Genomic DNA, 20,731 nt, shown 5'->3' on the forward strand with positions numbered 1-20,731 from the left:
ACACAGGTAGGTGGCAGATACAGACACTCTGATAAAGCCACACCATGGAGACAAAGTAGAACACAAACAGGTACAAAGTCTTGGACGCCGAGGCTCGGGTTGTCACGCAGCCATACTGCTCACATGGAGATTGCGGTGGCACAGAGACACACGGTAGAGATGGACCCACACGATGGTCATGCTGTGACACGGTTATCACAAACAGGGTGCACGAAGTAAGATACAGTCACAGAGACAAACCCACAAGGCCACACACAGGGGACACTCTGTCACGAGGACAGGGGATGTGGATAAACCAAGGACACACATGATAGGGTCACCCTATCACAGAAAGACACACGATGAAGACAAATTAGGACACTGTCACAGACAAACTAAAGCCACATTGAAGCACTGATTGTCACATACTTCTCACGCAAAGAATGACACAGATATAGGCCCAAAGCTAGATCCCATATAGAGGAGCATGTTAGACATAGACACACAAAACAAAAAGGCACAATCGGAGTGAGACAGCCACCCAAACTCTGCATACACATGGGCACACACAAGAGGCTCCCTGGTACCCCTAACAATGGATGTTACACACAGACAAGGATGTTACAGCTCCCCTTCCCACCATCAAATCACAAACAGCCTCCTGCACAAACTCCAGAGCCCGAAAACACACATACCCATGCACGCACAATCAAGAGTCCCGCCATCTCACACCTACACAGATATGAGCACACTCCATATGGACCCAGAGACACACATAGACACGGGGAGGGGGGCAGGATACGAGTTCCTGGCAGGATGTCAGCATCTGGGGGCAGGGGGCCTGCTGAAGTCCCCTATGGCAACGGTGCATGGGGTCTACCCAGTGCCTGTGGTCAGGGGGGAGAGAGGTGCTGTCCCTGCCAGTTGTGGGACCTGGGGTCCCTATCCCAGTCCTGATGACTGGGTCCCAGCCCAGATGTGGAGGCTAGAGGGGGTGGGCCGGGGTCCAGCTGTGGCCACAGGGAGGGGTTGAGTCACCCGCTTCCCAGCAGTACAACCCAGGCTGGGCCCAGCTGTTCCTGGAAACAGGCAGGAGGGGGTGGGGTCTCCAAACCAGCTGGGGGCTGCTGGCCCAGACCTGCACATGGGGGCTATCTGTCTCTATGAATAGAGGCCTCCAGACCAACCACCAAACTTTGGGGCTCCCTGTACCTAAAATGGGAGTTTGCATCCTTCTCCTAAGTATATGTTCCCTGCGCAAAATGAAGGGTTGGTGGCCCCTTTTGTTGAATTGAAGGTACCCGGCTCCCCCCATAGCAGGGCTCCCTGCGTTCCAAAAGAGAGACGGCTGCTCTTCCCAACCAACCTGGAAGTTTCCTTCTTTTCTCCCGGACGTAGGACTCCCTGCCGCCCCAAAGTGGAAGGTTGTGGCTCTCCCCGCAGATTGAGGACACCTGGGGACCTTTCCTTAAATCTGGGACTCTTGGCTCCCTGAACATCTGGGACGTCCACATCATGCCAACATTAGAACAATTTAAGTCCATTCCCCAAATATTTGGATTCCTAGATTTCCCCTAAACATCAAGATCCTTGTGACCCCCCCCACCCCGAATATTTGGCGGTCCCAGTATTTCCAGCCCCCCCATCCTTTGTAACAGCCATGGTTCCCGGCTCATCTGCCACTGCTACCTGTGGGCGCGGTGGCCCCGTTTCCCCCTATTGGCAGCACCCTTTCCTCCGGTGGGTGCGGGATGCGGGAGCCAGCGGCAGCTGTTCTCACGCCCGCCGGAAGGCAGCCCAGTCCGGAAGCCGGCGCTGCCGGCCCTTGTCCCCTTCCTCCCTATCCCCACACCGGCTCCCAGGGGTTGGAGTCTGGAAAACAACGCAAGAGGGGGGTGTGGACGAGCCGCCGAGGCGTCTGAGTGCGTTGTAACCGGGTGTCTGGGTAGAGTGACTATATTCGTGCGACGCGAGCGGGGGACTGCTGTCACCCTGCCCACTCCGTTCCGGGGCAGGGTCGCCAAAGCCAGACTCTCTGGGTTATTGGGAGCCGCACCCCTCCCCTCCAACCTGGACCCGCCCCCAAAGCAGAGCCCGCCCCTCCCTCTGGATACAGCTAATAACCTCTAATTACTGCACATTACCGCACCCGCCCGTGAGGGAGGGGCTGCCGAGGGACCCTAGGGTCAAAGGGCGCGGGACTTGACCCCTGCCGTCAAAGCCGGGTCTATACAGAGCCTCGGATTCCTCGGCTACAAAATTGATAATTGAAACAACACTTGCCACCTAGAGTTGTGCAAAGGATTCAGTAGTCTGTGTGTGTGTGTGGCCGCGGGTACCGGGATCTGGGATCAGAACCCGTGACCTTGGTGTTTTAAGGCTGCGCTCTAACCAACTGAGAACCGGCCAGCCCAGCAGTCTATGTATTTAAGTCGCTGAGCGCAGGGACTGCATCCAGTAAGCACCCCCTAAACGGTGACTGCGACTTGATTGTTAACCACAAGTGTTGTTACTTTGAGCCCCCTCCACCGTCCCAGCAGGGTCTCGGGTGGGCGCACCCTCTTCCCAGTAGGCCGCGTTCCTGCGGTCTGCGCGCCCCCTGGTGGGCTGCGGGCGACGGGCAGCTTCGGCCTGGGGCTGGGTTCCGGGGCAGGGGGATGCCAGGCGCCCATCTAGGGAAGGGAAGGCGCAGGGGAAGCTTAATGGGAGACTGGTCCAGGCGGGGCAAGTGTGCCTGTCCATCACCCGGGACGTGTGTCTGGCTGACTCCTACTGCCCTCAACGTAGGACCTACTCGTGTCCCCTTGTCTACCTAGGGACAAGACCCCTTTAGGATCCCCCCTACAAGTCCACAGGATGTGTTATGGCTCGCCCCTCCCCAGCACAGATCAAGGCTCCGATCATAAAGTGGTTAGACAGAAGGATTTCTTTCAGCTGCAGGGAAAGGACGTGAACGCGCCTGTATAACAGGGTGGGGCAGCTCCGCCTCAGAAGGATCGTGAGGACCTCCTCGCCCCTAAAAGAGCCGGGGGAGGACGGGAGGTGGGGCCACCCTCCGATGCACAAGGCTGGGCCAGACTGACCCCTAGCGGCTGGGCGGGCGCCTGAACGCTGCCCGGATCCAAGATGGCGGGGCTGGAGGCATGAGCGGGCACTGGGAAGAGATCATGTGCCTGGGGCGTGGCCTGCGCCTAGGGGGCGGGGCGGGGCGGCGCTCTAGGCCGAACGGGAGGTCGGGGCTGAGGGCGCTCGCTGGTAGCGGACCCGGAGGCGGTTGCGGCGCCGGGGCTCCGTCGCCGGGGTCGAATCCGATCGGAAGCCATGAGCGTGGACAAGGCCGAGCTATGCGGGTCTCTGCTCACCTGGGTAGGTCGGGGGGCGGGGCTGGGGACAGGTGTGCTCCCACTTCTCTCGCCTGGGATCCCTGGCCCTGGCTCGGTCCGCCCCTCGGTCCGGGGACCGGGAAGAGGAAGGGGTCTTCGGCCTGCTGGGCCGTCGGACTCTGGCCTGAGTACCCGCCCCCGTCAGGTGGCAGGAAAGAACAGGTGAGGCCCCGCCCCTCTGTGGCTGGCTCACGTGGGGTGAGGGCACAGGTAAGCTGGCCTGGTCACGTGGTGCCCAGGTGAGTTGTGATACCGCCCTGACCTGGTCACGAGGGGTTTGTTGGGCAGAGGTGAAGTGAGGCCACGCCCCCTCCGGTGCCAGGTGAGCAGAAGCCTCTGCCCTGCAGAGCTGGCATAGCGGAGCAACAGGCCAGTGCCTGCCCAACCACGTGAGGTTCCTGCTGGCTGGAAAAGTCAGCAAAAGGGGAGTGGTTCCATGGTCCCAGGTCCCTACTCTCCCAGTTGCCCTTTCCTTTCCCCCTCAGTTGCAGACGTTCCAGGTTCCGCCCCCCTGCGCCAGCCCCCAAGACTTGAGCAGCGGCCTCGCTATAGCCTACGTGCTGAACCAGATGTGAGTGGGACTGAGGGGGAGGGTCCCAAAGGGGTCCCCCAGCCAGCTCATCGCACCTTCTCGTCCCCAGAGACCCCTCCTGGTTCAACGAGGCATGGCTGCAGGGCATCTCAGACGACCCAGGTCCCAACTGGAGGCTGAAGGTGACAAGTGGACTCATGACGGGGACAGATTGGTGAAGAGATGACCAGGGAAGGGTCAGCTAGCCATATGTCCTGGGTGATGGACAGACAGACCTGGCCAGAAAAAGGGCCGGATGTCAGCCAACTATTTGTCCTTTTATAGCCCCCAAAAACCTGCCCTCACACAGCCATCATTCTAGTAACGTGGATAGACAACATAAACATAAAAATTAACTTCCGATGGCAATAGTTCTATGAAGACAATAAAAACAGGGCCATGAGAGAGCGCAACGTTGGTGGTTACTCGATATGACCTGATCGCCACGTGAGATTCGGAGGAACAGTATTCCAGGCACAGGGAACGGCAAATTCAAAGGCCCTGAGTTGGGAATAACGTTGGTGTGATCGAGGAATGGCGGGAAGGTCGGAACAGAGAACAAGAGGGCAAGAATTGTAAGAGATGAGGTCATCAGGGGCCTGGCGGGCCGTGCTGGGAGGTGTGGATTCTATTTAAAGTGTTGTGGAAAGTCAAGGAAGGGTTTTAGTGGAGGAAAGATGCAACTTGGCTTGGGCTTTTAAAAGCTCCCCCTGGCTGCTTGGAGAGGAATAGAGTGTAGGCAGCAACAGTGAGTGGAAGACGAGCGGTGGCTGGTGCAATAATCAGGTGAAAGACTGCAGTGTCTAGGGCCAAAGGGGGACAGAGCAGGGGGTGAGAAGTGATTGGATTCTGGGGACGTGTGATCAAAGATGGTCAGGTGGACAAAAAGGGCAGACAGCCAGGCAGGTCACCCCTAGGGGAGGGGACATTGAATCAGAGAATGGGGCCAAACAGGATGACATGAACAGGGAATGAGAAGTGAGGTGGAGAAAACCCAGGTGGACAGATTCAGGGCGTAGACCCCTGTACATAGCTCCTTGCCTCTCTGCAGGTCAGCAACCTGAAGACGATCTTACAGAGCCTAATGGAGTACTCCCAAGATGTGAGTAACTGTAAAAGGATTTAGGGGGTTGCGTTGGGAGAAAGGGGAGGGTCCATGAGCCACTGACACCACCTCCTCCCCTTGTGCTCAGGTTCTGGCGCATCCCGTGTCTGAAGAGCACCTCCCAGATGTGAATCTCATTGGCAAGTTGTCAGACTCTGCAGAGCTTGGCAAGCTGCTTCAACTGGTGCTGGGCTGTGCCATCAGCTGTGAGAAAAAGCAGGGTATGGTGAAAATAAGGGGGTCCCTGGTGATGGACTGAGGAAAGCCTCCTTCCTCCCCAACCTGGGTTTCAGTCTCCCCCACTTGATCCCCAGAGCACATCCAGAGAATTATGACCCTGGAGGAATCGGTTCAGCACGTGGTGATGGAAGCCATTCAGGAGGTGGGTGAGGGTGGCCAGGGTATTGGTCAAGGAGCGTCAAGGGAGGGCACATCTCCAGGGCAGAACTAACTGGGCACAGGCCCTGGTGAAGTCTGGGATCTTCCTGGAACTCAGCTGGCCAGATAGTGCTGTCTCATGTGTCTGCCAGCTCCTACCAGCTCTAAGTCACAATCTAGCTGGCTCAAAAGATCTGGCTTCCGTCCATGCTGTAGGCAGGAAGGCAGCCCCTGGGCTGGGGTTGTCAGGCAGAAGTGGCCTTGAAGATGGGAGGATGGAGAGGTTCTGAGGCTGGATCGTAGAAGCCTTGAAGGCTGCCCTCAGAGAGCCTAGCTCATCACAATGCCTCCCTATCCCCTCAGCTCATGACCAAAGACCCCCCTGACTCCCTGTCGACAGAGACCTATGGAAACTTTGATAGCCAGGTAAGGGGTTGGGAGTCTTATTAATCGTCCCCTCCCCATTATGAGCCTCAGGGCTGCCTAAGGAGGTGTGTTGTCCTTAAGCCTGTAAACCATCCCCATCCCACAGGGTACTAGCTTCTTCTCTTGCCAAATTCCCAGAATTCTTGCATTGCCCTTCCTCCAGCCCTGAGATCCCAGCCCTCTCTTAGACCCTGAGGGTCCCTTGGCCTCCTCTGCCCTCCCCCTAGAGATCCCAGCCTCCCTCCCCCAAGTCCTTCTCCTGGATCTCTGAATTCCTCTCCCTTGTGCCCCCCCATCTTAGTCCCGCAGGTACTATTTCCTAAGCGAGGAGGCTGAGGAGGGGGATGAGCTACGGCAGCGCTGTCTGGACCTAGAGCGGCAGGTAGGGCTGAGGTCGGGGGACCACAGGTGCTCCTGGGGCAGGGTTATCCGCATAGCCCCCTCCAAGCTCCAGCTTATCTACCTGCCCTCCGCAGCTGGTGCTCCTGTCAGAGGAGAAGCAGAGCCTGGCACAGGAGAACACGGTGCTGCGGGAGCAGGTGGGACGTCCTGAGGGCAAGGGTGCCTCAGGCCTCACTGCCAAGAAACTGCTGCTGCTGCAGTCCCAGCTGGAGCAGCTGCAGGAGGAGAACTTCAGGTGTGGGGATGGGGTCAGGCAGGCTCAGGGGACTGGGGCGGGGGCAGCCTCCTCATGTGCCTCTTTGCCACCACCCTCAGGCTGGAGAGTGGCAGGGAGGACGAGCGTCTGCGCTGTGCGCAGCTGGAGCGGGAGGTCACAGAGCTGCAACAGCGGAACCAGGCGCTGACCAGCCTGGCCCAGGAGGCACAGGCCCTGAAAGATGAGATGGACGAGCTGCGGTGAGTGGTGGGTCCTTGGGTCCCCAACACTCACCCTCCCATTGCCAGAGTGCCCCTCTGATGCCACAGAACCTCTGTAACCCCCAAATACCCAGTGGATCCCCCAATACCCTCCAGACTCTACAGCACCATCCTGAACCCCACTATAACCCCCAGGCCACACTGCACTATCCCGACACCCACCATGTCCCCTGAACCCCATTAGACCCCCAGGTCCGTGATACTCTGCAGGAGTCCACACTACCCCCGTATTATTCCACATTGTGCTGCCCAGACCCCCACTGCACCTCCAAGGACCTCACAGTGCTCTTGCCCCACAGCTCCCCCATCACCCTAAGTTGTCTTTGGGGGATCCTCAGTCCCTCTGCACTCCATTCCCCCTTGTAACCAAGCCTGCAGCCCTTCTGTGTGCCCAAAATTGCATCCCTCAGGATCCCCGATTATAATTCAGGGCTAAGCCTTGCCCTAATGATCCCTAACAGCACCAGACCTGGGCTGACCTCCGACTCCCATGACCCCTTCCCCTGGAACCCAAACACCCCCGCTGACACCCTCCCTGGCCTTGAGGGCATCTCAGCTGAGCTCTGACCACAGACCCCAGCCTGCTGCTCCCCATTCCCTCCCTCAGGCAGTCCTCGGAGCGCGCCGGGCAGCTGGAGGCCACACTGAACAGCTGCCGCCGCCGCCTGGGCGAGCTGAGGGAGCTGCGGCGGCAGGTGCGGCAGCTAGAGGAGCGCAACGCGGGCCACGCCGAGCGCACGCGGCAGCTGGAGGACGATCTGCGCCGGGCGGGCTCTTTGCGCGCCCAGCTCGAGGCGCAGCGGCGGCAGGTGCCTATGGGGCCCGGGGCTGGGTAGGGGCCCGAGGCAGCGGGCGCCCTGGGAGGCCTCGCTCCTCTCTTTCGGCCGCCTCAGCCCTGATCTGAGCCCCTCCCTCACATATACGTACATACATACATATATATACACATACAGCGAGAGAAGGAGGTCACGCCCTTTAGTCCTCGCCCCTCCTCCCAGGCCCCTCCCCTGCCTGGGTGTTGTAAGCCCCGCCCCTTCTCTGCAGCACCGCCCCTCCAAGTTCTTTGCCGCGTCCCTTTGGCCCCGCCCCTTCACCTTGTACTCAGTCCCCGCCCCTCCTTCCATCCCCGCAGTCCTCACCCCTCCCTTCTGTTCAGGTGCAGGAATTGCAGGGCCAGCGGCAGGAGGAGGCCATGAAGGCCGAGAAATGGCTATTCGAGTGTCGCAACCTGGAGGAAAAGTATGAGTTGGTGATAAAGGAGAAGGAGGTGAGGCTGAGGTCCAACGGCCCAATCCCCACCCTGCCTATCCTGGGGTAGCCCATCGCCCAGGAGGCCAAGCCTGCCCCATGCGGCCTCTTGTACCCTGTCCCTGCAGCGGCTGTTGGCGGAGCGGGACTCCCTGCGGGAGGCCAACGAGGAGCTGCGCTGCGCCCAGCTACAGCCGCGGGGGTTGACCCAGGCTGGTGAGCTGGAGGCTCATCCCAGGGCTAGAGGGCGGGGTGGCCCGGGGCCTTACCTGGCCTGGGGTGCTGTTAAGGCAGGCAGAATAGGCAATGGCCCAGGGCTTGTCTGAGCTGCGGGCACAGGTAGGCCAGACTGGAGCGGACAGAGGTGACATGGGCAGAGATAAGGCAGGGGCTCTGGGTGGGGCACAGACAAACCCAGGCCAAGCATCAGGGCTATCAAGCCGGGGGCTTGTGTCAAGCCAGGCTTTTGGTTGAACTTGAGCCTCCAAGGATGATCCTGGGAAAGATGACCCTGGGGGAAGGGGGTAGGAGATGCGCAGAGGACTGAAGACTTTTCTCAAATTCTCCAGACACTTCATTGGATCCCTCCTCTCCGGCCGTGGAAAACTTAGCAGCGGAGATCCTGCCTGCAGAGCTCAGGTATCCTGGGGTCACTCAAATCTCCGGCCCCACCCACGCCTGCCAGGGCCCATCCTCAGCCTCGGCCGCAGTGCCTGCACCTACCACTAGCCCTGGTTGCTTGGCTGGGCTCCCAAGTCCTAGCCGGGCTCCTAGGCTCGCCCACTCCTAATCGGCTCTTACCTGGCCCAAGGCTCTAGCCCTAATCGGTGACTTTACCTCTCCAGGATTCAGCCTCAGTACACAAATTAGTTGCACTGGCTCCACTCATCGTGCAAAAGTCCTACACCCTAGCCCCGCCCACTTCGATCTCTGCCCTCAGGATCCAGCCCAGTCCTCAGTGTAGCTCCTGCTAGGTTCAGTCCCCTGTGCCCTGCCCTGATGAACTCTTCCACCCCAGCTCTTTCCACTCCTGCTGCCTGCTTTCCCATAGCCCCATCCCCAGTGTTCTACCCTCCCCTGTAGCCCCGCCCCTGCCTGGCCCCACCCCCAGGCCCAGCTTAGAGCTCCACGCACGCCTAAGCCCCGCCCCCAGAGCCCGTGTGCCTGCGGGTCCTCAGTAGTCCTACCCCATGGTCTGGCTGGGCTCTGCCCCAGGGCTCTGTCCCGCCCCTGGCTCCACCCGCCGGTCCCCCCGCCGGGCTGCCCAGGAGCCCCAGCTGGCTTTTGCGGCGAGCGGTCCCCAGTCCTATTCACTCCTCCCCTGTCTGCAGGGAGACGCTCCTGCGGCTTCAGCTAGAGAACAAGCGGCTGTGCCAGCAGGAGGCGGCCGACCGCGAGCGGCAGGGGGAGCTGCAGCGCCACCTGGAGGAGGCCAATCGCGCGCGCCACGGGCTGGAGACGCAGCACCGGTGAGGGCCCGGCGGAGGGGGGCCCCCGGGTGCGTGGAGGGCGGGCTCAGGCACTGAGCGGCCCCCCACCCCGCAGGCTGAACCAGCAGCAGCTGTCGGAGCTGCGGGCCCAGGTGGAGGACCTGCAGAAAGCCCTGCAGGAGCAGGGGGGCAAGACCGAGGACGTGAGTGCCCACCTCCTCCCTGCCTGGCCCTCTCTTGTGCCCCCCAGTAACCCTCCCTTGCTCTCTCTCCCTTGCTGCCCGATGCCCGATGCAGGCCATTGTAAGTAGTTTGGGCCCCGGTGGTACCCCTACCCTCACCCCAGGACAGGGTGTGGATCTCTGTACCTCCCACTCATCCCCTGCCTCTTCTCTCCCACAGTCCACCCTGCTGAAGAGGAAGCTGGAGGAACATTTGTAAGTTGCAGAGAAGAGGGCACTCCTGGTGGGGAAAAGGCAGGGGCGAAGGGGTGGAGGATGGATTTGGGGCCGGATGGCGAGTTGCTTAGTGAAGAGAGCCTGTCACCTGAAATAGACTGAGGACTCAGGTCAGGTAGGGTCTTAGAGACCAAGGGAAGCGGTATGGGCTGTTTCCGGGGAACACGGGGAGGGGCTTTCAGCAACTATTCTGATAAAGTGATAGGCTCCATTTATTTTTACGTTTTTGTAAAAGAAACTATTTCTTAAACAGCGATTACATTTATGGTTCAAAAACCAGAACATACAGCAAGCTATACAGACAGAAGGGGTGTACCTCCCCGCCAGTCCACATTTCTATTACTTTATGATGGAACTCCTTCCAGAGTTTTGTTTTTTGTTTGTTTTTTTAAATTTTTAACGTTGTATAGTTTTATTACGATAGACAGAAGGAAAACGGTTTATTGGGTGGCTTTCAGACAATAAGAAATTTTTATACAGCCCAACAATTAAGAGGTGTGTGAAAAATATTTTTTGGTTTAGGGAGAATGGGTGATAAGAGCTCATGATATTGAGCCATCCTTTTTGAAACAAATGTGATACTTTGGGCTCTTTTGTTTTCGGCCACAAAACAAGTCTTAATACATTAAAAAAAAATTTTTTTTATTGTACATATCTGTGGGGTACAGCATCGAACATCAATACCAGTGCACACCCTGTGATGTTCAAATCAGGACAATCAGCACATCGACCATTACACAGTGCAATCAATCCTCGCCACCCTCCACCAGCTCCTCTCCCCCCTCCTCCTCGACCCCCAGCAAACCCAGTCCTTCCAGAGTTTTGGAAACAAATGCCCATACTGGCCAGCCGCCAAACAAAAAGAAAGAAAAGAAAAGAAATTCAAAAAATGTGAATGTAGATATTTATTCCTATTCCTTATTTATCCAAAAGGTAGCAAGCATATAATGTATGTCAGTCTGCATTTTGCTTTTCCTACCTAAGAAGATAACAGGGAAATTCTCCATATGAATGAGAGATTCCTTATTATTTTTTATAAGTCCTTGTCAACTGGGATTCCATGGGAAATTTAGGCCTTACAGAAAATGATGTTTTGTTTTGTTTTGTGGTGGCCGGCCAGTACAGGAACTGAACCCTGGACTTTGGTGTCATCAGCACCATACTCTATCAAGTGAGCTAACCGGCCAGCCCTTACAGAAAATGATTTGTGTGATTATTTTCTCACTTCTGCCAGGGAGTAGCTAGTGCTGACCCAGAGCACAGGAGAAGTTATTTACTTACTGAGGATGGTTGACTGGAGGATTAAGGTTTAAAGTTCTCTTGGAACTATCAAGAAGGGCTGGCCATAGCATTTTGTTTCTGGATATCATAATGTATTTAGCTCATCCTTTCTAGGTATTTGCAATTTGTTTCCCCTTATGATTTGAACTCCCATATGCAATTTCTTTCTTTTGTTTTTTTGTTTGTTTGTTTTTTGGCAGCTGGCTGGTACAGGGATCCAAACCCTTGACCTTCGTGTTATCAGCACCACGTGCAATTTCATACAATGTAGCAGAGTATACCTTTGTCTTTGCATCATTTTGTTTGTGTACACATGTATCACAAAAGTGGAATTGGTGGCTTAAAGAGCATTACATGCCGTTGTAATTTTAGTAGACATAGCCAAAAGTCCCCTATTAGATGTTATATCACATTCCATGTCCAATGCACAATAGTCTCCCCTACAGGGAGTGTTGTCAGACCTCTGGAGTTTTACCACAAATGGCAGAATTATAAAGTTTGAACTTAACCCTTTTTTTTTTTTTTTTTTCGGTGGCTGGCCGGCACAGGGATCCGAAACTGTGACCTTGGTGTTGTCAGGCTCTGCTCTAACCTGAGCTAATCGGCCAGCCCCTTGCCTTTCCTTTTGTTATAAGAGACTTGCATTCTGGAAAGATCCCTGGCTACTGCATGGACATGGAACCAAGGGGTTGAGAGTAGAATAGGCTGGTTAGCGATGGTAGTGGCTGGACCAGCCTGGGGGCTGTGGGATGGGGAGAATTGGACAGTGGGGGTCTGGTCCAGGGGGCACCTGGCTAGGGTGTAGAGGGTTGTGGCTCTGATGACTAAGGAGGTGGCGGTGCCAGGGTATGCAGCCCCCAGGTGTGGGGGGTAGGCAGAGAGGTCTCTGCAGCTGTGCAGGGGCACTTCTGGCCAGCTGGGAGGGCTGCAGCCACCACTGGGATGAAAGAGAAGCCAGCTCAGAGGTCAGCCCGCTGCTGCCCACCCACTGCCCGCAGGCAGAAGCTGCATGAGGCAGATCTGGAGCTGCAGCGGAAGCGCGAGTACATGGAAGAGCTGGAGCCACCAGCCGACAGCAGCAGTAAGTGGGACCCGGCAGCCGGACAGGTAGGCAGAGCCCAGAGCTCGGTGTGGAGCTGAGGGGCCCCCTTATCCCCCCCGCAGCCCGGCGTATCGAGGAGCTGCAGCACAGCTTGCAGAAGAAGGATGCCGATTTGAGGGCCATGGAGGAGCGGTACCGCCGCTACGTGGACAAGGCGCGCACGGTGAGGACGCTGGGTGTCCCCACAGGCCTCCTGTGGGGGCTCCCATCTCCCGTTGATTCACGCCTCCTGCCAGTTTAAAACTCGCTGTCCCTCATCCCAGCCCCTGTCTCACCTCACCAAGTCACAGACTTCACACTTCTCCACTGCCCTGGGCTGTCACATTTAATGCACCCTAACATGTCAAAGGGGGCTTCAAAGTCAAAGTCACTCTGGCTGTGTCTTTCCCATCCCCTAGGTCATACAGACCCTGGAACCCAAGCAACGGCCACCCGGGGGGGCGCCCCCAGAACTCCACACGCTGAGGACACAGCTCCGGGAGCGGGACGTCCGCATCCGGCACCTGGAGGTGGGTGTCCTTGTCCCTTTGTGGTGCCCCCAGCATGTCCAGGCCCCTGACTCTTGCCTCCTTGGCAGATGGACTTTGAGAAGAGTCGAAGTCAGCGGGAGCAGGAAGAAAAGCTGCTCATCAGTGCCTGGTATAATATGGTGAGTGCGCCATCACCACGGCTAGAGTACTGGGGGCTCCTATAGGCTTACTTGACCCCAACCACACCCCCTCCCTCCAGGGCATGGCCCTGCAGCAGCGAACTGGGGAAGAGCGGGCGCCCGCCCATGCGCAGTCATTCCTGGCACAGCAGCGGCTGGCCACCAACGCTCGCCGTGGACCCCTGGGACGCCTGGCATCTCTGAACCTTCGCCCCACCGACAAGCACTGACAGCTAGCCAGGGCTTCATCCACCCTGGACTCCCCCAGCTCACCTGGCACCCACCATCAGGCCTCGGCCAGCTACTTGAGAGCCTTGATGTCATGACCTCTGCTCTTTGCTCTCCCAGATTGTTGGGGGGGTGGAGGGCAGGTGGCAGGAATAGACCTGTTCTTTTTAGCAATGTGATTCTTATCCTTGATTCTCTTCCTGGAATTAATGTGTTACATGGGGAGAGTCTGATTTTATATTTGGGAAAAATAATAATAAAGACTTTCAATCTGTCCTGGCTGGACTCTGGGCACCAAGGTGATGGAGAGAAGGTGGGCAAGGAACTCAGACTATTGCTTTCAAGAAAGCCCTGGCTTGTGTTCTTACTAAAGTGCGAGTGACTGATAGCACCCAGTGAGAGGTAAGAATCATTTTTGTATCTGTGTAACAGGGTGTGGGTGTGGGTGATGTTGGTGGTTTTTTTTTTTTTAAAAAGGTGACCAGTAAGGGGATCTTAACCCTTGACTTGGTGTTGTCAGCACCATGCTCTGCCAAGTGAGCTAACCAGCCATCCCTATATAGGATCCGAACCCACGGCCCTGGTGTTATCAGCACCGCACTCTCCCAAGTGAGCCACGGGCCGGCTCTATGTTGGTGGTTTTGAAGAAGCTTCAGACAAAAGCTGCCTTCATGAAGCTGACATTTCCAATAAACAAAATGGGCAGTAAACAAAAATAGATAAAATAAAAGTTTGATGTGAGAAGTGCTACAGAGAAAAGTAAAGATGGTGAGTATGCAGGAGGTGGATTTGGGAGGTGGCAATTTTTCATAAAAGGCCAGGAAAGGAGGCCTCACCAAGCAAATGACATCATTTAAGCAGAGACCTGAAGGAAGTGAGGGAGGGGCCATGTAGGTGTTTGGGGACAAGTGATCCAGGCAGAGGGAACAGCATGTGTGAAGGTCCTCAGAATGAGATCTTGCTTGGTGGGTTAGAGGGACAGTGAGGAGGCCAGTGTGGCTGGAGTGGAGTGAGTGAGGGGGAGAGTAGGAGCAGATGGGGGCAGGGAGATTGTTCAGGACCTCGTGGGGGGCAGGGAGTATGTGCTCTAGCTTTATTCTAAGTGAGCTGGGAGCCATGGACTCAGGTGTTCATAGGCGCCCTCTAGTGGCTACTTTGGGAGGAACAGCCGGGGGTGGGGCAGGGCCAGAGCTGCAAGACCAGGACAGAGTCTCTCTAGTCCAGATGAGTAGGTGGGTGGTTGATAGTGGGGTCTTTGGCCAGGATGGGGGCCCTGGAGGAGTGAGAAATGGTTGGATTCTGGACACAACTTGAAGGCAGAGCTGATAGGATTTGCTGCTGGGTTGATGTGGAGGCGAGTGAAAGAGGATCCAAAAATGACTCCAAGGATTTGGCTTCGTCACCTGGAAGGACAAAGCTGACAGACACAGGGTGGGGCAGATTGGGGAGCCGACTGGGAGTTGGTTTGGGGCTGTGTTATGTTCCAAGTGCATGGAGACACCCCGGATGCAGTTGGCTCTCTGGGTCTAGAATCAGGGAAGGGCTCCTGGCTGGTCTTCTAAATTCAGGAGTCATTATCATATGATTAAATGAAGACCTGGAGGACTGAGGGGGTATTTGAGATTTCAGGGGCTTGGGGCAAGAGGAAGGTGTGGTTCTGCGTCAGTGGCTGGCTCATGAATTAATGAGCAAAGCCAAGAGCACTGAGGTAGGTATTTCAGAGAACAGAGTTTGGGAAGAAGTGAACAAACCGTCATCAAAAACCTGGAAGAGGGCTGGCCTGTGGCTCACTCGGGAGAGTGCGGTGCTGATAACATCAAGGCCACGGGTTCGGATCCCATATAGGGATGGCCGGTTTGTGCACTGGGTGAGCGTGGTGCTGACAACACCAAGTCAGGGGTTAAGATCCCCTTACCGGTCATCTTTTTAAAAAAAAAAAAAAAAAAAAAAAAACCTGGAAGAATTCCCAAATCTTACTTATTAGCATAATGCCTGGTAAAAGTCATGCTGCCAATGTTTGAATAAAAATGACTAGCAACGTTTGAGCACCTATTAGATGCCAGATACTTTATTTTTTTGCGGCTGGCCATATGGGGATCCGAATCCATGACCTTGGTGTTGTAAGGTTGTGTGCTAACCAACTGGGTAACCGGCCAGTCCAATGCCAAATGCTTCAAAGCTGTCGTTTCATTTCATCCTTTGGACAACTCCATGAGGTAGGCACTCCCATGTCCACGTAAAGGAAAGAATAAAGGCAGGACACACTGTTAGAGACCTCTCCGGCTTTGGGGTTGGGAAGTAGAGCTGGTGGTAAGGATGGGCTGTTCAAAGAAGCTGGAAGAATCCCCCGCCCTTAGCACAGTGCCCAACCCACGCAGGTAGTGATAGCTGGTCAAATGTGGACAGGCAGGCTTTATGCAGGCATAGAGGCTTATGCCGACCTGGATTGCTGCCTGTGTGCTGGGTGGGGGTTTGGTTCTCTGTCCTTGGGGATTCTGGACCCTCAGATCTCAGGCCAGATTCTCCTCCTCCTCGCCAATAGGGCTGGGCAGCCAGGGCGGCGCCGGTCCCCGGGTCCCCGGCATGGGCACGGTGGTGAAGGGCTCGGCGGTGGGCCCGGGGATGGGGACAGGCGGCTCAGGACCAGCAGGAGGATCGGGCTCGGGCTCCCGCGGGCCGAGGTCGAGAAGCGGCTCCCCGCAGCCGCACTCCGGGGCCGTGCCATCAGGGGCGCCTGAGCACGCACAGCTGGCCGGAATGGACGCCTCCGACACACAGCTGTTCTTGCGGCGCAGCAGGGACAGGCGACGGCCCAGCAGGCCTCCGCCGGCTGTGCCTGCGCCCGCCGGCAGGAGGCGCTGCAGGAAGTCGCCGTGCGCCTCGCCCAGCGGTCCGTCCGCGACGCAGTCCTGCCGCTGGAACTGCATGTCCTCCTTGGCCAGCCTGCGGGACCGGAGTGGGTCAGCGCTGCTGCCTTGCCCCTCTCTTTGATTGACAGAGCAGGGTTCCAGGCTCGCTCCTTTTCCTGACCCCACCCACCCCAGAGACCTTGGCCCCTCACCCCAGAGCCTCCTAGCCTCATCCTCTGGCTCTGGCCAAGCTCATACTTAGACCTCAAAGCCTCAAGTCGTGGCTTCGCCCCCTCGTCTTTGGTACCACCTCCGTCCCGTCTAGTCCTTAGCTCCGCCCCCAGTTGGTGGCCCGGTCCCAGACCTTGACCCCGCCCCCCAGTTCAACCCCTGCTCTTGTCCCTGTCCTCAGAGATTTCAGCTCTTCAGAGATTCAGCCAAAGCGAATCTCCAAAGTTTAGCCCTTCGCCGCGTCCTAGCCCCGGTAATCCTTTCAATCAGACACGCCCCGCAGAGCCATAAGCCCCGCCCCGAGCGGCCCCGCCCACCCGCCGGCTCACGTGATGTCGAAGGTGGAGCCCTGGAAGGAGGGCTGCTGCAGCAGGAAGGCGGTGGCCGCGGTGTAGGGGGCGCGAGCCTCGGTCGCGTCCCAGTACAGGTCCTTCTCCAGCATGGCCAGGTCGTCGTACATCTCGTCCACGGCCAGCATCGATACCTGCGGGTGCGGACACGCAGGGCGGGGTGGGGAGGGGCAGAGAGGCAGGACCCAGGGGTGGACCCCTCAAGGTGGGTGGGAGCCTGGTGACCAAAGGGGATGGTTCGGAGTGAGGCCTGGGCACGTCTTGACTGGGATGGGGCCAGGACCGCTTTGGGAGGTCGGAGATGTCGCAACGGGGAGAGTCTCACCTGGAAGTTGCGGTCGATCAGAAAGTTGGTCTCAAAGTCGTCGTCATCCTCTCCGAAAGGGTTGATGAGCTGTTCGGCTACCTGAGGGGGGAGGGAGTAGGTAGGCGCAACCTTGAGAACCTCTGCCCGCCCACGCCCCGAGCCCCAGCCTTGAGGCCCCACCCACCTTGAGCCAGCCCACATAGAAGAAGAATTGCAGCAGCGTGAATATGGGCACGCACAGGTCCAGGTCGTGGTCTTTGTAGCCCTGCGCGGGGTCCAGGAACTGACGACCAATGAGGCAAGCCAGGAAGTAGCTGTACACTGCGATGGTCACCACCTGGAGGCGGGGGGTCCTCCAGGTGTGGGTTCTCCCGACCTCAGGAGGCCATTGAGAGAGACCAGAGCCAGGATCGGGCGTCACTGTGATGGGGTCTTAGCTGACCCTGTTTCCCCTTGAGACCAGTGCGTCAGGGTCTCTGACAGTGATATAAACCGAGGCACGGCGGGGTTACCTGGGTGTAGACGAGGGGTACACTAATCCAGTCGTAGTGAAAGAGCATCCCACACTTGCCCCGGAACACATTCAGCTCCTGGAGGCGGATACAGGGCATGAGGGGGCCCGAACTGTGAGCTCACACATGCAGATGAAGTGGGGGTGTCTGGGATGGAGATGGGTGGTCACCCGGTGGGAGGTGGGAGTGTGCTTCTGGAGGTTCCAGGGAGAGTAGTTGGTGGTGAGTGTACACCTGGGGTGGGGCCATGCACCTAGGGTTTGTCCTTGAGGGTGTTGGGATCTGCCCCATGGGGATAAGGGTGCACTGGAGACGTGGGACAGGGGGTGGGCTGCCGGGGAGTATGTCTCGTGGGAGGGGCGCGCCAGGCCGCCGCTAACACAACTCCAGGGAGTAGAGTACAATTTCCCTGGCGTTCTGTAGGAATATGACCTCCTGGCGGGCCCACCTCGAGAAGTAACTTAAGGGCGCTGTTGTCGCGGATGCGGCCCTCGCGCCGGGCCTGCGCCGCTAGGTTGGAGAACCAAACGCAGGGCACCCAGAACTTGTTGTAGGATGAGTTCAGGTTCTCGAACTTCTTGCGCTCCTCGCGGGTCATAAACCCTGGGGAGGCGTGGTCAGGGTTACTCGCCCCGCCCCCCGTCCTGCCCCGCCCCTCCCCGCCGCGCCTCGGCCCGGGACTCACCTGCTTCCACCACGTGGTCTATGGTGGGGAAGCGTTTGAAGACGGCGGTGCTGACGGAGCGCAGGATGAGCACGGCTGAAAGTCCTGCGTAGCGCATGAGTGTGCGCCGGTAGAGGCGGCCTCGCTCGTCGCGCCCGTGCACCGTGCCCGCCACCACGCACATGAGCGGGTCGGGCAGCGGCATGCACAGGTACTGGTTCCACCACCGCTGCACCACCAGCGTCACGTAGAAGCCTGCGGGACAGCCGGAAATGAGGGCTCACCGGGGACACCAGGGTCAAGGGTTTGGACACCTAGGTAGTGAGAAGAGGAGCGCGATATAGGGTCTGCATCAGGGACACCACAGCAGGCTGGGTCACCCTGGCTACTTGGGAGTCACCTGGGATGGGGAATTGGAGTCCCAGGATGGGGATAGAGACAAAGGGCCCATGTTAGGAGCACGTGGGCAGGATGTCATCCTGGCCACAGGGAGCCATTCGCTGGGGGCATAGGGACCTGAAACACAGGAAGGGAGGCCAGGCTTGTAGAGTTGTACAAGTTTGTTACAACAGCCACACGGGGCCCCTGAGTCAGGAACGTGTGAGGGACTTTGGGCACAGGGTCTACGTCAGGTAGCCTTGGGCAGGCTGGTCACCTCAATCCTATGGGTGGAGGGAGGGAGACTGAGGCCACATGAGGTCACTGGGCACTGGGGGCCAGGACTTGTCAGAGAACTGCCCCCCAAGCTGGACTTGAGAGGATGGAGTCATATGGGGTCCCTGGGGCCCACGATGTGTGTGAGGGGGAATACTAATAATCTCATGCAGGGGCCGAGCCCGTGGAGCACTCGGGAGAGTGCAGCGCTGGGAGTGTAGCAGCGCTCCTGCCGCGGGTTCGGATCCTATATAGGGATGGCCGGTGCGCTCACTGGCTGAGCGTGATGCTGACAACATCAAGTCAAGGGTTAAGATCCCCTTACCGGTCATCTTTAAAAAAAAAAAATAATAATAATAATCTCATGCAGACACAGGTGGGAATTCCTGAGGTGACCAGTAATAAACCTGTGCATGAGACAGAACTCTCGAGGAGGAGGCACCTCAGGGGGCACGGTGACCAAGTGACATCCAAGGTTTTGCAGTGCAGGGCCACACCCGGCATCTTCATGGTGTGGATCCAGAAGTTGGGGGCTGGGCATTGGATTTGAGGGGGGAGTCTGAGAAGAGCAGGAATTGGGATCTCCAAAAGGCATGAATAGATATGGATTTCCAGGGGACACAGGAATGGGGGCTCAGGGGTGTGACCGCACCAAGCACAAAGGAGACAGGGATGAGGCTGGCATACTGGTCGCAGTAAATGACAAGCTTCTCGAAGTAACGCTTTTGCTCTTCAGTCAGCAGGAAGCTGCAGGGTAGGGGGCACGGGGTCAGAGACGAGCCTCCCCCACAAGCCTCAGATCTCTCTTGCTGCACCCCTCTCCCCATCCCACCCAAGACCCCTCCTCAGCCCCCTCTCTCAGCTACCTCATCCCTTAGACCTCACATTCCCAACCTGCACCCTCCATCCAGGCCACCTCACCGGTAGGTGGCACTCAGCACCATGAAGAGCCCCAGGAAAGTGAGCAGCTCACGCCACAGGAGTTTGTAGATGCTCCCACGCCACAGCAGCAGCAGCTGTGAGAAGCCACCGAAGCGGGCGTTTGCCACTCGGGCTGTGTATGTGACAGTCATCGCAGCAGCAGACTGGTGGGGCCAAGGAGAAGAGGGCTGAACTGGACCAGAGCCTGTGGGCCAAGGAATGGGGGGTGATGGGGGGAGGGGCAGCTGGCAGTGGGCCGGGCTGGGGGCTGTGGGTGGGGGTGGAGAGGTGTGAGCCGACTGAGCTTAGTGTCCCCACCCATGCCCCAGCCACCTCCTTGGTCCTGGCCCTTGCCCAGTTTCCCTTCTCCCATCCTTGCTCAGTCTCAATCTTTTTCCAATCCCCAGTTCTCTTCCACAACCTTCTCTCTCAAGCTATCCCTTTTCCTGGACTCCTGGTCCCAGTGCCTTGCAGTCCCCCAAGCTGTCTCTCTCAATCCCCCACCTTCGAGAAGGGTCCACAGTCAGCTCTACTCGATCGCATTCCCCTCACCTGGTCTCAAGGGGAAACAGGAGGTGCCACCTGCACCTCCTCCACTCCCTGAGTCCTCAGCACCTCAGTCTCTAGGTTCTTAGGGCTCTGATTCCCCCCCATTCTTCTCCCTCAGCCCCCACTTCTGGCCCCCCCTCTGCTGCCCCAGCCTGTCTGCCTCCCACTTAATCACCCCGGCTCTGCCCTCTCCCCCTTCTCTTCCGAGATCCACCTTGGCCTTTCCTCTGTCCCTTCCCCTCCGGCCTTCCTAGCCCCCCACTCCCCACCCCGGGGAGGACTCTAGATGGATTTCTGCCCACAAGCACGTCTGTCCTGAGGGACCCCTATCCCCCTAGGCCTAGGTCTTTCTCACCTGTGTTGAGGGTGTCGGGTGCAGGGACGCAAGGGGACAGGGACAGGATGGGCCGGTGGCTTCGGCGTTGGGTGGGGTTGAAGCTAGACCTTGGGCGGGAGGGGGCTGGGTAGTGGGCGTGGGCAGCCCCTCCCTAGCCCGCCCCCTCAGCTGGGCTACAGCCTCAGAGCTTTGTTTGGAGAAGTTTGGAGGGAGGACAGTTTTTTACCTGGGACGGGGGGG

General features: G+C 57.7%; 2 protein-coding genes across 5 annotated transcripts; one reads left to right on the forward strand and one right to left on the reverse strand.

Moving 5' to 3' along the window:
• The first annotated feature begins 3,269 nt into the window (after positions 1–3,269).
• HOOK2 (hook microtubule-tethering protein 2) lies at positions 3,270–13,394 on the forward strand. Of its 4 annotated transcripts, XM_008584950.1 has the most exons (23): positions 3,270–3,345; positions 3,848–3,933; positions 4,004–4,076; positions 4,985–5,035; positions 5,127–5,259; positions 5,353–5,420; positions 5,780–5,842; positions 6,144–6,224; positions 6,319–6,479; positions 6,560–6,700; positions 7,329–7,530; positions 7,878–7,988; positions 8,098–8,185; positions 8,539–8,608; positions 9,301–9,438; positions 9,515–9,602; positions 9,697–9,702; positions 9,802–9,836; positions 12,137–12,219; positions 12,303–12,403; positions 12,639–12,749; positions 12,818–12,889; positions 12,970–13,394. In XM_008584950.1, exons 1-23 carry the CDS (start codon positions 3,301–3,303, stop codon positions 13,117–13,119), a joined length of 2,157 nt encoding a protein of 718 aa, XP_008583172.1. In that variant the 5' UTR covers positions 3,270–3,300; the 3' UTR covers positions 13,120–13,394. The 4 variants fall into 4 exon arrangements, with proteins under 4 accessions (XP_008583172.1, XP_008583173.1, XP_008583170.1 ...); XM_008584951.1 differs by lacking the exon at positions 9,697–9,702; XM_008584948.1 differs by lacking the exons at positions 3,270–3,345; positions 3,848–3,933 and having other exon boundaries at positions 4,010–4,508; positions 4,967–5,035.
• Positions 13,395–15,627: 2,233 nt separating this feature from the next.
• On the reverse strand, positions 15,628–19,783 carry BEST2 (bestrophin 2). The gene is made up of 9 exons (XM_008584952.1): positions 19,606–19,783; positions 19,337–19,431; positions 18,052–18,285; positions 17,815–17,969; positions 17,367–17,444; positions 17,039–17,191; positions 16,873–16,953; positions 16,527–16,681; positions 15,628–16,060 (listed from the first exon to the last, which is right to left on the reverse strand). Exons 1-9 carry the CDS (start codon positions 19,755–19,757, stop codon positions 15,628–15,630), a joined length of 1,536 nt encoding a protein of 511 aa, XP_008583174.1. The 5' UTR covers positions 19,758–19,783.
• Positions 19,784–20,731: the final 948 nt, after the last annotated feature.

Source organism: Galeopterus variegatus, unplaced genomic scaffold (assembly GCF_000696425.1).
Source record: "Galeopterus variegatus unplaced genomic scaffold, G_variegatus-3.0.2 Scaffold3412, whole genome shotgun sequence".
Lineage (NCBI taxonomy): Eukaryota > Metazoa > Chordata > Mammalia > Dermoptera > Cynocephalidae > Galeopterus > Galeopterus variegatus.

What these genes read in the sequence shown, in the direction of transcription:
- BEST2 (XM_008584952.1), bottom strand. Translation starts at nt 19,757, where the DNA reads ATGACTGTCACATACACAGCCCGAGTGGCAAACGCCCGCTTCGGTGGC. An exon ending in TACCCCTCGTCTACACCCAG is followed by an intron (nt 17,192 to 17,366) that starts GTAACCCCGCCG and finishes CCCCGCCTCCAG; the next exon opens with GTGGTGACCATCGCAGTGTA. An exon ending in TGATCGACCGCAACTTCCAG is followed by an intron (nt 16,682 to 16,872) that starts GTGAGACTCTCC and finishes CCGCACCCGCAG; the next exon opens with GTATCGATGCTGGCCGTGGA.
- HOOK2 (XM_008584950.1), top strand. Translation starts at nt 3,301, where the DNA reads ATGAGCGTGGACAAGGCCGAGCTATGCGGGTCTCTGCTCACCTGG. An exon ending in GTCTGGACCTAGAGCGGCAG is followed by an intron (nt 6,225 to 6,318) that starts GTAGGGCTGAGG and finishes TGCCCTCCGCAG; the next exon opens with CTGGTGCTCCTGTCAGAGGA. An exon ending in ACGTGGACAAGGCGCGCACG is followed by an intron (nt 12,404 to 12,638) that starts GTGAGGACGCTG and finishes CCCATCCCCTAG; the next exon opens with GTCATACAGACCCTGGAACC.